At 42.5% G+C, this 13,607-nt stretch overlaps 1 protein-coding gene across 2 annotated transcripts in view; it reads right to left on the minus strand.

Moving 5' to 3' along the window:
* LOC129193662 (inositol polyphosphate-5-phosphatase A-like) overlaps positions 1-13,607 on the minus strand; it is a 211,637-nt gene that overhangs the window by 56,200 nt on the left and 141,830 nt on the right. For both annotated transcript variants that reach the window (XM_054798096.1, XM_054798097.1), the window contains exon 9: positions 13,168-13,252. In XM_054798096.1, the coding sequence (XP_054654071.1) occupies positions 13,168-13,252 (85 nt within the window). The remainder of the gene's footprint in view (positions 1-13,167; positions 13,253-13,607) is intronic.

Here is a 13,607-nt window from a genome sequence, read left to right on the forward strand (position 1 = left end):
TGGTGGAAACGTCGCTTGCACCTTCCCTCTTCAATCTCCTTAAGAAGTGACGAAAAGTGTAAGAAACGGTAAATATTCCAACATTCGAGCACCGATCTAACACAGGAAACATGCCTTTCAATGTTATTTTTCACAACAAAAATAAGATTAACGAGTTCTGGTGTCATGAACACTTAAAGATTGTATTTATCAAGGTCCTTGTCCTGTAAAGGGCTATACATACAGTATATCTCTACTGTAACTGGCTGTATCTGCTTAACACTGCATTGAGGGGTAATGTTATTTGCCGACTGGGCCCAACCCAGGGCTTATAAGGCAAGGGTCCCTCCCAGGCCCTGTTAGTGCCAGGCTCTGCGCTCATCCTTGGCTTGGTAGGTCACACCATCTTGCTGTTGGCATGGTGTTCCCAGCTGCCAGTCACAGAGGCCCACGCCTCTAAGGAGACAATGGCAATAGCATGGCTGGTGCCGGGCTCAAACGGCCTGTTGTTAATGAGCACGACGAACAGAAGCCATTGCTTGTTCTTCCTTTGCCAGCATTTTAATGATATGGACATCACTTCCATCAAAGCTGCCCTGCACGGCTAACGCCCTCATAGCTGAACTCATCTTTTCTCTGTGTCTTCAGTGCTGCAATCATTAGCATCAAAAGCAAACCGAGAGAAAGAACAGACAGTGTTGTCTAGAGGGAATAGTCTCTCTCTATATCCAGATGGGTTATCTGTGTTATAATGGTTCCTCATTGTGATAGATTGGACTGTTCCAGCCAGATAATATGCCTTTATTGTATTGTTACGAAACCCCCCCCTCCGCACGCAGGCTTCAACTATGAGGCTATAAACACGCGTGGGTCAAATAGCAGGTGCTAATAACCCTACTTAACTTGCACAGTGCACTAAATGGGTGGAGTTAACTGCCGTGAAACAATTGAGATAGTGTCAGGATGGTTGTCTTACATGGAAACTACTAATTTGGTAGGCTAAAGCACAGCACCTAAAGAATGCACAAATACATTTCTGCCCAGTTTGACCTCACAGCTGCTCAGTACAACGCTGTCTAGAATCATTTTACTAGAAGATAAATACGGATATGTGATCTTTTCTTGATTGAATATTGGAAAATGAAATGCATTTATTGATTGTTATGTCATTATATAGTAGGTCCCCGCTTTTCGCTGGAGTTTCATTCCAAGCCTACCAGTGAATGTCGAAAATCAAAGAGTAATTGATACAGCCATGAAAATGTCCATTTTTAACTATCCCTCTAAAACCTCCTGCTAGCTTGACGCCAACGTTTCCCTTCAATTTTGGATTAACATTTGCAATAAAAGTGACAATTGTAATTATTAGACTAGATTCGGCTCTAGAACCCTCTGCTTCTCTCTTCATTTGCAATTGTTCAGTAGTGACGGAAGCTAACAAGCTGACTTCACAATCCAGGTTTAGCCCTAACTATGCCTCACACACTTATTAAATACATTTAAAATTGCAAAATGTATCGGTACTGACTTCTAATGAATGATAATGATAAATAAACAGATTAATTGGAGTTGTGGGATGGCGCGATAACCGCGCTTACGTCTATTGTGGGGCTATCTCCACCTCATTCTACAGCGGCGAGCAGTAGTACGAGTCTCCCCTGCTCTGCAGGCTGCTGGGTCATCCCGGATAGCTGTCAGAGAAGGTGTTTTTCCAAGCTGGGTCTGCATCATCACACTGTTTGCCTGTTGCAATTCCAGTAACTATTTACCATGATGTATTAACTTGTGTTCACCTCACTGCTTTTGAGGGGCAGGGATGTACAGCACTTTAGGCCTCCGATCCCGATCCCATTTTTTGGCCTAGATCTGATTCGATTTCAAGTCCCGATCCAATACTTTGACAATGTTATGATACATTATGAAGCTGAAAGCAAGTAACTAAACACAACAACACATTAACCACACAAGCCACGACAGAGATGGGCTGGTTGTCCAAAGCAATACAATCGACTACTGTTTCAGTGATTTGCTTGACTTTTTTGCTCTCTTTCGGACATTTGTCATTCTTCTGAAAGTCCAGAGTTTGTTGCTTTGGCGTAGCAGCCTTTTCGTCGGTGGCCTTGCTAAACACTTCGCACTCCGTTTTATGTTTGGTCCTCAGATGAAGTATGAACATTGTGGTGATGAATGCAGCTGTGCCAGTACCACCCCTTGAAACTGTCATTTTGCAGACACTGTAAGTGGCTGTAGGACTATTTCCACTTACAATGCAGAAGTACTTCCACACGGCTGAAATGGCTTGTTTGCTTTCCAGCCTGCTGCAAAAACAAAGCACTTTATGGCAGCTACCGTAAAAATTGGGTGGGCTCATCCGCCTATCTCCGATAATAAAAAAAAAAGGCAAAACTTGTTCCGATCCCACACTTTTGCGTCTCACAGCAGCTGTGTGCATTCAAATTCTTCTGTTGTTGCTTAATTTATTGTTATTAATTTTTCTTCTTTTATTGGTATTAATGTTTCTTCTGTTCTTATTCATTTTCTTGTGTTTTCTTTCTTTTTTGGGAGAATGAACAGAATAAGAATTTCATTGCATAGTATAACTACCTGTCTTACTGTGCATATGACAATAAAACTCTTGAATCTTGTATATACTGTACACATATACACATTTTTTATATACAGCATGTTACCCAAAGCAGATGAATGATACCTACAGGAGTTATCTAAGGTCATCATGTGTGTTGCTCAGCCTCCCAAAACTGAAGTTATATGGTTCTACTTTACAGCATAAATTAGTAGAGATGGAATCAACAATGTATTCCTTGTGGCCTCAATTGTTTTAAGTCATAATTTATCAACCGCCAGTTTACACAATCAATTAATTTGTTTTTTAAAAATCAATGATTAAGTATTAAAAAAATATAATGGCGAGTGTGTGGGGAACTATATATCTCTAACTGTGGGTTTTCAATACATGACAGTAGTTGGAGAATTGAGGGAAATCAAGTGTTGGGGTGGAGGTTCTATAGAATAGAGGCCCAATCAGTGCTGGCCCACTGGTTAATGGATGGATGGCCCCCACAATTAATTAGCCTGACTAATCTAGTGTACACTTAATTACACTTGCCGGCTTTTGATTTATAGATGGCAAGTTACACACACGCTCGTCACAGACAGGCTAAAAGGGAAAATTGCTTACCCGTTACTGGTACAAATTATTTACCCAGACTGGGTTCAACAGCCACGCCAACGGCCATAAACTAGTTAATGAACATGTATCTCATATCTCAGATAACTCTTCGTCTGCAGTATGTGGCGTACGTACGCACATTAAACTGACACTTGCAGTGTGTATATATATATATACATATATATATATATATGTCTCAAATTATCCATGACCCTCCGCACTTGATCCATGGAAGACTCTCTCAATACATTTTCAAAACATGCTGTTTACATTTATGAATGTGTTCATTGTTTTTCATTGCTTAGTATTTTTTGTCTCCACAAATGTGCGTGTGTGTGTGTGTGTGTGTGTGTGTGTGTGTGTGGTGAATGATTTCACTGTGTGAAAAATGAATGATCCATCACGTTAGCCTGTCATTATAGGGCATTTTACAGCATTCATTAGGAGACGGGCTAGTCAAGGGCCCCACCTTTAATTTCATGCTACTCAAGCAACAGAAAAGACGCAGGACAAAGGACAGAAGATTGATGCCTGGTCTGTCCCCATGCAATTCCAGAAAAAAAAGACAGGCGGTGCTGATTTGAAACTCCAGTTTGTTAGAGGCCTGCTAAGCCTAATGAAATCTCTCCATGTAGCAGCAGATCGGGACCAATTGAAACAGCTCCATGCCATGTCATATGGACAGTAGATCAAGTCAGCAATTAACCTTCCTGCTGGCCTCTATCAATCCTTAAATAGGAGAAGGCCCGCCAGTGGCACACAATCTCTACTGATATTAAATTTACATTCTATTAAGTTTAATTAGGAGGGATTTTAAATATACTAGATATACTAGGCATTGAGCCCTGAGCCTGTCACCAACGCAAATGATTCACAACTAAAGAACACGTCACGGGTCACAGGCACAAAATGTACACCTTATACCACTGACTAATAGTGTTTTTAAAAGTGTTTTACGCCTTTATGAGAAATCAGTAAGTGTCAATATTTCAAAACTAAGTTTTAGCTCATACATTAGATTCCTACAGGCACCACAGTGATATGAAAGGAATATTACAGCCACACAAAATATGCCAGTTGTAATTAGTTGTAAATTTATTCATATTTCCAACACAAACTTAAATCAGCAGTTGGTGTTTCCCTCCAGAGACCTGCCAAATATTCATCATTTAATATAATATAATGTTTGTTCTGTATATACCATTTGCGTCTGTGTTGTTCTTTCTCGAGATAAAAGTAAACTCTATGTAACAATAATCAAATAATAGGTCCAATGGGTTTTATTCTCCCTTAATCATAAAAAGTTGAATTTAAAAACTGCATTTTGTGTTCAGTTGTGTTGTCATTGACTAATATTTAAATTTGATTGTAGGTCAAATTGTAGGTCTAAATTTGGTTATCATGGTGGAGGAGCTTGCATGTCCCGATGATCCTAGGAGCTAAGTTGCCAGAGACTTTGGTAGGGTCACCCATGACAAACAGATCCTAGGTCAGGGACGACGCAGAGAGTGGCTCAATAGACCTCTATGAAGAAAAAATCATTGGACCAAGTTGGACTAAGGTCACCGGGTCCCTCCTCTAAAGCCAGGCTCGGAGGTAGGGCACGATGGTGAGCATCTGGTGGCCGGACCAAAACCCATGGGGCCTGGCCGGGCACAGCCCGAAGAGACGACATGGTCTTGCCTCCAATGATCTCACCACTAATGGGAGAGGCCAAAGGGGTCGGGTGCAGAGTGAGCTGGGTGGTAGCCAAGGGCGGGGACCTTGGCGGTCCAATCCTTGGCTACAGAAGTCTTGGGACGTGATATGTCACCTCTCTGATGGGGAAGGAGCCTGAGCTGATGTGTGAGGTGTCTAGATATAGTCGGACTCAAGGCACAGCAAGGGCTTTGGAACCAGTCCTCTCGAGGGGGACTGGACTTTATTCCACTCTGGCGTTGCCAACAGTGAGCGGCAACAAGCAGGGGTGGTGAGTTGGCTCTGATGGTGGGGGAGGATGTCAGTCAGACCTGGCAGGCCCAAACGTATTGTGAGGGTCTGCTGGGAATGATTGGCAAAGTCCCCTGTCAGAAGGAGTTTTAACTCCCGCCTCCAGGAAAACTTCGGCCATGTTCCGAGGAAGGGGGCGGACAATGAGTCCAAATGGACCATGTTCCGTGCCTCCATTGTCAAAGTGGCTGATCGGAGCTGGTGCCACAAGGTGGTCGATGCCTATCGTGGCGGTAGTCCCAGAACCCGTTGGTGGACACCAGTCAAAAAGGCTCATGGGACTCCAAAGACAGCTGACAGGTATCGGCAGGCCTGCGGCCCAGTCGCTGAGGCAAAAACTAGGACATGGAAGGAGTTCGGAGAAGCCCTGGAGAACGACTTCCGGACGGCTTCAAAGAGATTCTGGACCACCATCTTCCGTCTCAGGAGGGGGAAGCAGTGCATGGTGAGGATGGTGTGCTGCTGACCTCGACTCCAGATGTTGCGGATCGATGGAAGCCTTCCTTAAGGTTTATTCAAGGGTTGTGGAGAGGAGGATTCTCAGAATAGTTGAATCTTGGATTTAGGAGGAGCAATGTGGTTTTCGTCCTGGTCGTGGAACTGTGGGCCAGCTCTACACTCTCAGCAGGGTCCTTGAGGGTGTGTGGGAGTTTGCCCAACCAGTCTACATGTGTTTTGTGGACTTGGAGAAGGCATTTTACCGTGTCCCTCAAGAAATTCCGTAGCGAGTACTCAAGGAGTATGGGGTATCGGATCAGCTTATTGTTTGTTTGTTCCCTGTATGACCGGTGTCAGAGTTTGGTCCGCATTTCCGGCAATAAGTCCCATATAATAATAACAATAGCAATAATAACAATAACAATAACAATAACTATAAGACCCATTTCCAGTGAGGGTTGGACTCCGCTAGGGCTGCCCTTTGTCACCAATTCTGTTCATGACTTGGTATGGACAAAATTTCTAGGCGCAGTCAGGGCGTTGAGGGGTTCCGTTTTGTTGGATGCAGGATTGGGTCTCTGCTCTTTGCAGATGATGTGGCCCTGCTGGCTTCATCAAGCCGTGACCTTCAACTCTCACTGGATCGGTTCATATTGTATTCTGGTTAATATGCAAATATGTACAGTATGTAAAATGTGACTGCCTAGCAGCGAGTGAACATTCATTAGCTGCGAGCAGCTATGTGGATATGTTTAAATGATTACAATGCATATTTCAAATCATTCGGTTGTTCATGCATTTTCTATACTTATCCTCATTAGGGTCATGGGTGATATGATGCCTATCCCAGCTGACTTTAGGCGAGAGGTAGGGTACACCTTTGTTTGCCCATCAGTTATTGGGAACATACAGTATGGACAAACAACCATTCACACTCGCACCTACAGACAAGTTAGAGAAAAAAAACTGCAAAAAAAAGGGAAAATATAAAATAAAATAGAGCAAAAAGGCAAAATGTAAAGAGAAGAAGCTGAAATGTTGATACTAATACCTAATAATAACACAAATCTACGTTTTTAAATATATATACAGTCTTTTAGCCTTTTTACAATTTTTTTGAATACATAGAAATATCAAAGTGGCCCCCCGTATCTTATGATTTTCAGTATGTGGAAAAAGTTTGGACACCTCTGATTTAAAGCCTCCAATGAACCTGAAATGTAGGACAAAAACACAGTGCAATGACAAGACTTGTTTTGAAGGTGGGACAAACTGGAAGTTGACTAGCTTGACAGTACTGTGTTTGACCTTGGAAGTTTCCACTTTAATTGGAATGAAAAATCACAACACTATTTTTGTACTTTGTGACCTCCTTAGAAACTGCATTATCGAGTTCTGCTACGGATTCAGTATGGATTACTGTAGAGCTGCAAAAATCAATTGATCAACCGATTATCTAATTAATCAACAATTATTTTGGTATTGGATTAATCGTTTTTTATTTAAAAAACTGTAAATATCCTCTGATTTCAGCCTCACAAATGTGAATATTTATTAGTCATCCATGAAACCAGAGCGGCTGACAAGTGTGCTGTACCGCCATTTGCATCAAGCATATTAAGTGGCAAGACAAAGTCTCCAATACTGAAGTTCTCAAAAACCAAACATGCTCAGTATACAAGCTCTGTCAGCAGCATCAAGACTGAGGTGGACGGGACATATTTGTCGTCTGGACCACTCACATCTAACAAAACTATAGCTCTCTACAGTGAACTAACTTTTGGGTAGCGGTGGCAGGGTGGTCAAAGACTCCGTTACAAAAACTGCATGAAAAGGGACCTGAAGGCGATGACAATCAATCCAAGCAACAAGGAACAACTGGCTGTGGACTGCCCTGTATGGCGACAAATGCCTTTTGCAGGAATGGCAGCAATTGAAACAACAAGGGGGGACAGGCTATCAGCAGGCCTTGGCAAGAAGATGCCATTGACGGGTGACGCTGATTCCAGCTGAACCTTTGACAGTCTTTGTCAAACACAACGGACAGTCTATAATATGAAATATGTGAAATTAGGCCCATTATTTTTGTGTTTTAGACAAAAGATATTCACACACATCTTTGACTATGAAAACAATTGGACTGACATTTTTGCCTCTTTTCTCTTTCTGATATGCTTCTGATAGGGACCAAACCTCTAACTGTGTTTGGTTCACATTGATTTGTTCCGTCTTGGGCCCAACCGATTACTCAATTAATTGAAACAGCGAGCTTCAGATTAATCGACTAAAAAAATAATCGTTTAGTCCTAGATTACTGTGCTACATTTCAGAATAACCACTACCAGACAAAATGTGGGCTCGACTGGAAGGTTGAAAAGGATCTAGAGACAGCACCTCAACAACTTTGAAGAATCAGCTTCAAAACACTTCCGTTGCTGGTTCACGTTTCATCATCACTGTTGCAAAGCATGATCAAGCCAAAGCATGAGCAGACCCCATGGGAGAGGAGGGTTTGTGGGTCTGGATGGCCTCCAGGCTGCTCAGCCCTAACATTAGTCTCCACGTGGCTGTGTCCTTTGTCTGCCAGTCAAAGGGCCGCTGAATGGAGGTCAATTGAAACCAATTCCCTCTGTCGGACACAATTAATAGGGTTGCCCAGGCTGGGGAAAAGGGGGGCTGCTGTCTTTGGTTACTGATCCTGCCGCACAAGCATGCCAAGAATTTGCCACCTGGAATTTACCCTGTGACAATAACAAGCCCGCCGCTTTCCAAACCAACCTCCTTTTCTGTGCACAATGATACATTTGAAAATATCCCCTGTTCCATTCACCCACCCACAAGTAAGGCTGGGTGACAGGGGAGTGTCTAATGGTTGTCCCCAGTCAAGTCACCCACAGTGAGGCAGCAAAAGGAAAGAAGAGCAGTGGTGTAGCATGCAGCTAGAGAAATACGTACCAGAGTATTTTCTTATCCAGTGACTCTCCAAGTGGAGCCTGCAGATCTTGAAAGTCTTAGCGGGTCTAACACATAGTGCTTTCCTTGCTTTTATCCACTTAATACCAAAAAAAAAAAAAACAGCCACCCCATCTGCACAACAGTTTTCTATTAGCTGCACAGGAGACGGGAAATGAGACAGGGAGAATGAGAGCCAGCCTCTCTGTGTCAGAATCAATCTTCAGATAAGCATGGGATATCGATCCACCACCGGCCCATCTACAGTTAAACACTTTGGTGGATGTGCACTAATTGTCCTGTTGACATTAATCGTCATTAAAGGCCTTAAAATGGCCAACTGGATGTGAGTTACATCCTGTGCCAAGGTTGCAACCCATTTGTTTATTGATGACATCACAGCTCTGCCTTCCGCTAATACGCAGGTCACAGTTAAATCAGACAAGCTGATTGCCGCGTCGGACGGGTTTATTTGAAGCTGGGAGACTCCTTTAATGGCAGCTGGATGACATCATCAGCCTTTTCTTGTGTTGCCACTACATGGTCAGCATGTTTGAGGAACACTCATTAAGATGGAGAGAAATTATCTGTTTGTAAGTATATTCGTCCACAACCGCACTTCCTTAATCCCCCCCGCATTCATGCTGCACCACCTAAAAGTGGGCGAATCAATCAGAGTCATTTGGTCTTAAATTAGTTTTGATGTGTGTGTGTGTGTGTGTGTGTGTGTGTTCAACCACGGTGTGAATGTGTATGCGAATGGGGGCCCAAGGTGCATAAGAAAAGAGCAGCATAGAGGGGAGGGGGCAGAGATGGACACACACGGATGCAAGCCTTACACATCCCTGGAAAAGGGGTCGTGACCCCCACCGCACTCAAACAGCATGTCAGAGTGGTAGAGACAAGGAGTGGGTTTGTGCTTACCTACCACAGAGCAGCACGGACAACAGAGGACACGCTAGAGGAGAGTTATCAACATTAGGCGCACAGGACACACACAAATAACTAAGGTGAAGGAATTGCAGAGTAATTGACGACACTGTGAGAGTTTGACACTGATACCAATAATATCACAATTCAACAATATTGAAGGAAAACCTTTCCTGATCGATCATCTACTGTATAGCCGTGTTTACACTTGCACCTATTTTACCTCTGAATTGTCCCACATGTTGCCGTGGCAATATGTGTCATTTATTTATTTATTTATTTATTTATGGCACGCCTGAAAAGCGTGAAGACGAGTTTGCGCACTGTTGGCGTTCTGTTTATGCATCAATTACGCACTTGGCACGCAATTCGTGAGCGCAAATGGTGCGCATTGGCACGAAATGACCACTTCCCTGTACGACTTATTTACACCTTGTCAAGTACTGTTTACGTCTACTGCACGACAATGGTACGTGCAAACATTGTTGCCGCATAGGTATGTGTTTTCACCACAACTTCCCGCATTCATGGAGCAGTCGTGGCATTATTTGGTCCCGCTGTGTCCCGCGAGATGCCATGCAAAAGCAGGCATCACCCCTAGCTTAATTAATTCCTCTATTTGCAAGGGATCTACAGTATATTGAACTCAGAAGCTCATGACAAGTCTATTTTCTCAGAGATGCACATAGAGAATGTGCAACAAGCAAGAAGGAGGCAATAAACGACAAAAAAAAGAGGCAGCTGACAGTGTGGGAGAGGGAATTGCTGACTAGAAGACATCGCTTTGAACATTATGATCGCTTATTAACAGAGAGTCACAAGAAAGATCCAAGAGGCTCCAGAAAATACTTGAGAATTCCCCCTGACTTGCTCCAAAAGGTGGTGGAAAAGGTAACCCATTCATGTGAATGAGGCACGCTTTGATACGCTGTATTTACGTTGCATTAATGACTCGTTCATAGAAATTATACGTGCACAAATTTGCACACTGGAATGCAGCCCTGCACAGTTTACACATATTTCATACATGTTTACGAACAATTTACTCATTGGTACGCCATTTGCATGCAATATGGCGTACCAATGTGGGGATCAAGTGCGTGTAATTGTAAACACCCCTTATGTATGGCATGGTATCAGGCTGCAACTACCATTACCATTATTTTTGATTATTTTTAGATTTACCTGAAGCTTGTTGTTTCGATTAATGGAGTAATCGGCTAGGCCCTAGATGTACCAAACCAATCCGGAGCAAAGAGTTAGGTGATTGGTCTGCAACGTATCAGAAAAGAGGCACAAACTGATGTCATTTAAAGCTGATTTGTGTGACTACCGTAAATTCCGGTGTTTAAGCTGCACCCTCTAAATTTACAGGAAAAAACTGATTTGTACATATAGAAGCCACACCGAACTATAAGCTGCACATGTCCACGTCATAAAATGGCATATTGTGCGCACAAGTCCATGAGGACCACATAGTTCTTTATTTTCACAGGAGCCAATCATGAGCTATGAAAACAATCACGACAAGCTTGTCAACGTATTGGAAATTGCAGCAGGTCATTACTCAATATAAGAGTCTGACTCATCGCGTCATCTTACAAAGAAAGCTAAACTCATCACACTTAGCAACTTAACACTCAAAAGGTACCTAAGAAATATACAAACAAGTACCAATACGAAAATAAAAAGACAACTCTTTTAACGTTTTACCATAATGTATTGCGTCTGAGCAAAGCATTTCATTGGAGGACAACCAGCATTGATAATGGATGGATGGATGGATGGATGGATGGATGGATGGCTGGATGGATGGCTGGATGGATGGATGGCCCTGCAATGCTGCCTCTGTCCACAAGAGGGAGCCACAGTGGCCCAGCGGGAGGCTGACATTGCAGTTCTCTGGCAGGCACCAATGAATGTTTTTCTTAGACCCAATGCATTATGTGAAAACTTTTGAAAAGTTTTTGATTTTTTTTATTTTAAACTCATATTGGAAGAGCAGAGCTTATTTAACCCTACTCCTTCTCCACAGCTGCAACAATGAATTGATGATTAATCGATCATTAATCAACTATTTTGGTATTTGATTAATTTTTTGATTTAAAAATGTAAATATCCTGATTTCAGCCTTTAAAATGTGAATATTTTTATATTTCCTTAGTCATCAATGAAGCAGACCTATTATCTTAGTATTTTAGGCAAAACAAGATATTCACACACATCAGCTTTGACTTTGGAATGTCATCGACATTTTTGCCTGTTTTCTGACATGCTGCGAACCAAACCTATAACTGTTTTTGGTTCCTATTGATTTGGCCGGTCTAGGGCCTAACAGATTACTCATATGTGAATACTTGTGTTATTAACTTAATTAATTTTAATTTTAATTAATTAACTTAATTAATTACATTTCAGATTAATCAACGAAGAAAATAATCGCTAGTTGCAGCTCTAATCGATACTGTACATTGTAATATCAAAATTTTGTTCCACCTCAATAATAACATATGACGGATCTCTTTACTCTTTCTGATTGCTTCCAGTCTCTAATGCCAGTAGTACCATCTGTAAAAATACAAATTAACTGATATTGATGCTAAATATGGTGGAATAAGTGTCCTTCATCACAAAGGTATATGATGTAAATCGGCCCATCACTGTGGCAACCTAAATGTGCACCAGGTGACAGTTAATTGCAAATGAACTGAATTGACTTCTCAATGGAGCAACTGTTTGTCCTGTACATCTGCCATTGAGAATCCTTGACTTGGATTTGTCATCTCCAAAGAAACACGCATTCACATGACCTGTGAGTTCATGTAACCCAATTACAAAACCAAAATGAAATGCACTGCACAAACTTTGAGGATATCAATTAATGCCTTTGATGGACTGTGAAGTAGCAACATGTGACTTTAGCCACTTGACTGAGCACCTTAAGGATTTACAGGCCTCCTAGTGGCTGGATGACTACACTACAAAAGGTTTCTCCATGTGTGCCACACAGAGTGAAGTCCTTCCTAAGCCATTTGAGCAAAACCACATCCATCCAGAAAGCTTTCCCTCCTCCTTTCTCTCATGAATGGGCTTCTGGTTGAAATGAACAATGCCCACACCTTGAGCAGGCCCACTGACAGGTCATTGTGTCATTGTGCTAAAGAGGATGGAGCAACAAGGAGCTCTCCCACTCTGTTATCGACACCCGGAGTCTGTGGTGTGCCTTTATGACTTGCTATGCCGCTAACCCCCTCTTGGGTGAATGACTGCACTACCTTGCCTCTTGCATGCCCTCTTTTGCACCAAGAGAAGGAGAAGGAAGGGAGGGTGCAAAAGAGGAAGGGAGCGAGAAGGAGCAGTGAATGGCGGCGTAACATAACAATGCACTTGGAGGCTCAGTTAGCAAACACAGCTGGCCCATCCACAGTCAAGCTTTTAATGAGTCATAACTCTAAACAGACAGTGGGCCTACTAAACCACTTTTACTACTGTAGATTGTGCTCTCTTTATCTCTCTCTTACACACACACACACTTTGTAGAAAAAAAAGACAGTACATTACATTGCTCATATTAAGTATATTATTAGACAGCTGGGTCCATATTTCACATATGACACAAACGTATCATGTAATTAGCCTGTTTTGTATGTTAACAACGTACACGTTAAACACAATCTGAGAACACTCACCTCAATAACCTGCTTTGAGTCCAACCTGAAGTTAAAATCCCCGAAGACGAAATATGGCAACTTTTCATACCGCTGGTCCGTGATCCTGCAAAATATCAACACAAGCAGCTGACAGGCCTGAATGTTGAACAGGAGAACATGTGGTAGGAATGCACCAGAAAAAAACACGTTATTACAACATTAAAGAAAAACTGCACTTTTTGGGGGGAATTCTGACCATCGTCTATTTGCTACTACTAATCATGGCATTTTGTGAGAGCCGCCCCCGACGACAAATGAGGATCCAGAACTTTATCTTTTTGAGCCTGACCATATGGAGGATGCGCCCATGAGAAGAGAGAGTGAAACGTTGTAGTGGATGGGGGACAAGTCATTACACCGGCATGACTTGGTGGTGTAAATGGGCCGCTTCAGTCATGGAGCTTCCATGCCGACAGAAA

The sequence above is a fragment of the Dunckerocampus dactyliophorus genome, chromosome 14 (genome assembly GCF_027744805.1).
Source record: "Dunckerocampus dactyliophorus isolate RoL2022-P2 chromosome 14, RoL_Ddac_1.1, whole genome shotgun sequence".
NCBI classification, from domain to species: domain Eukaryota; kingdom Metazoa; phylum Chordata; class Actinopteri; order Syngnathiformes; family Syngnathidae; genus Dunckerocampus; species Dunckerocampus dactyliophorus.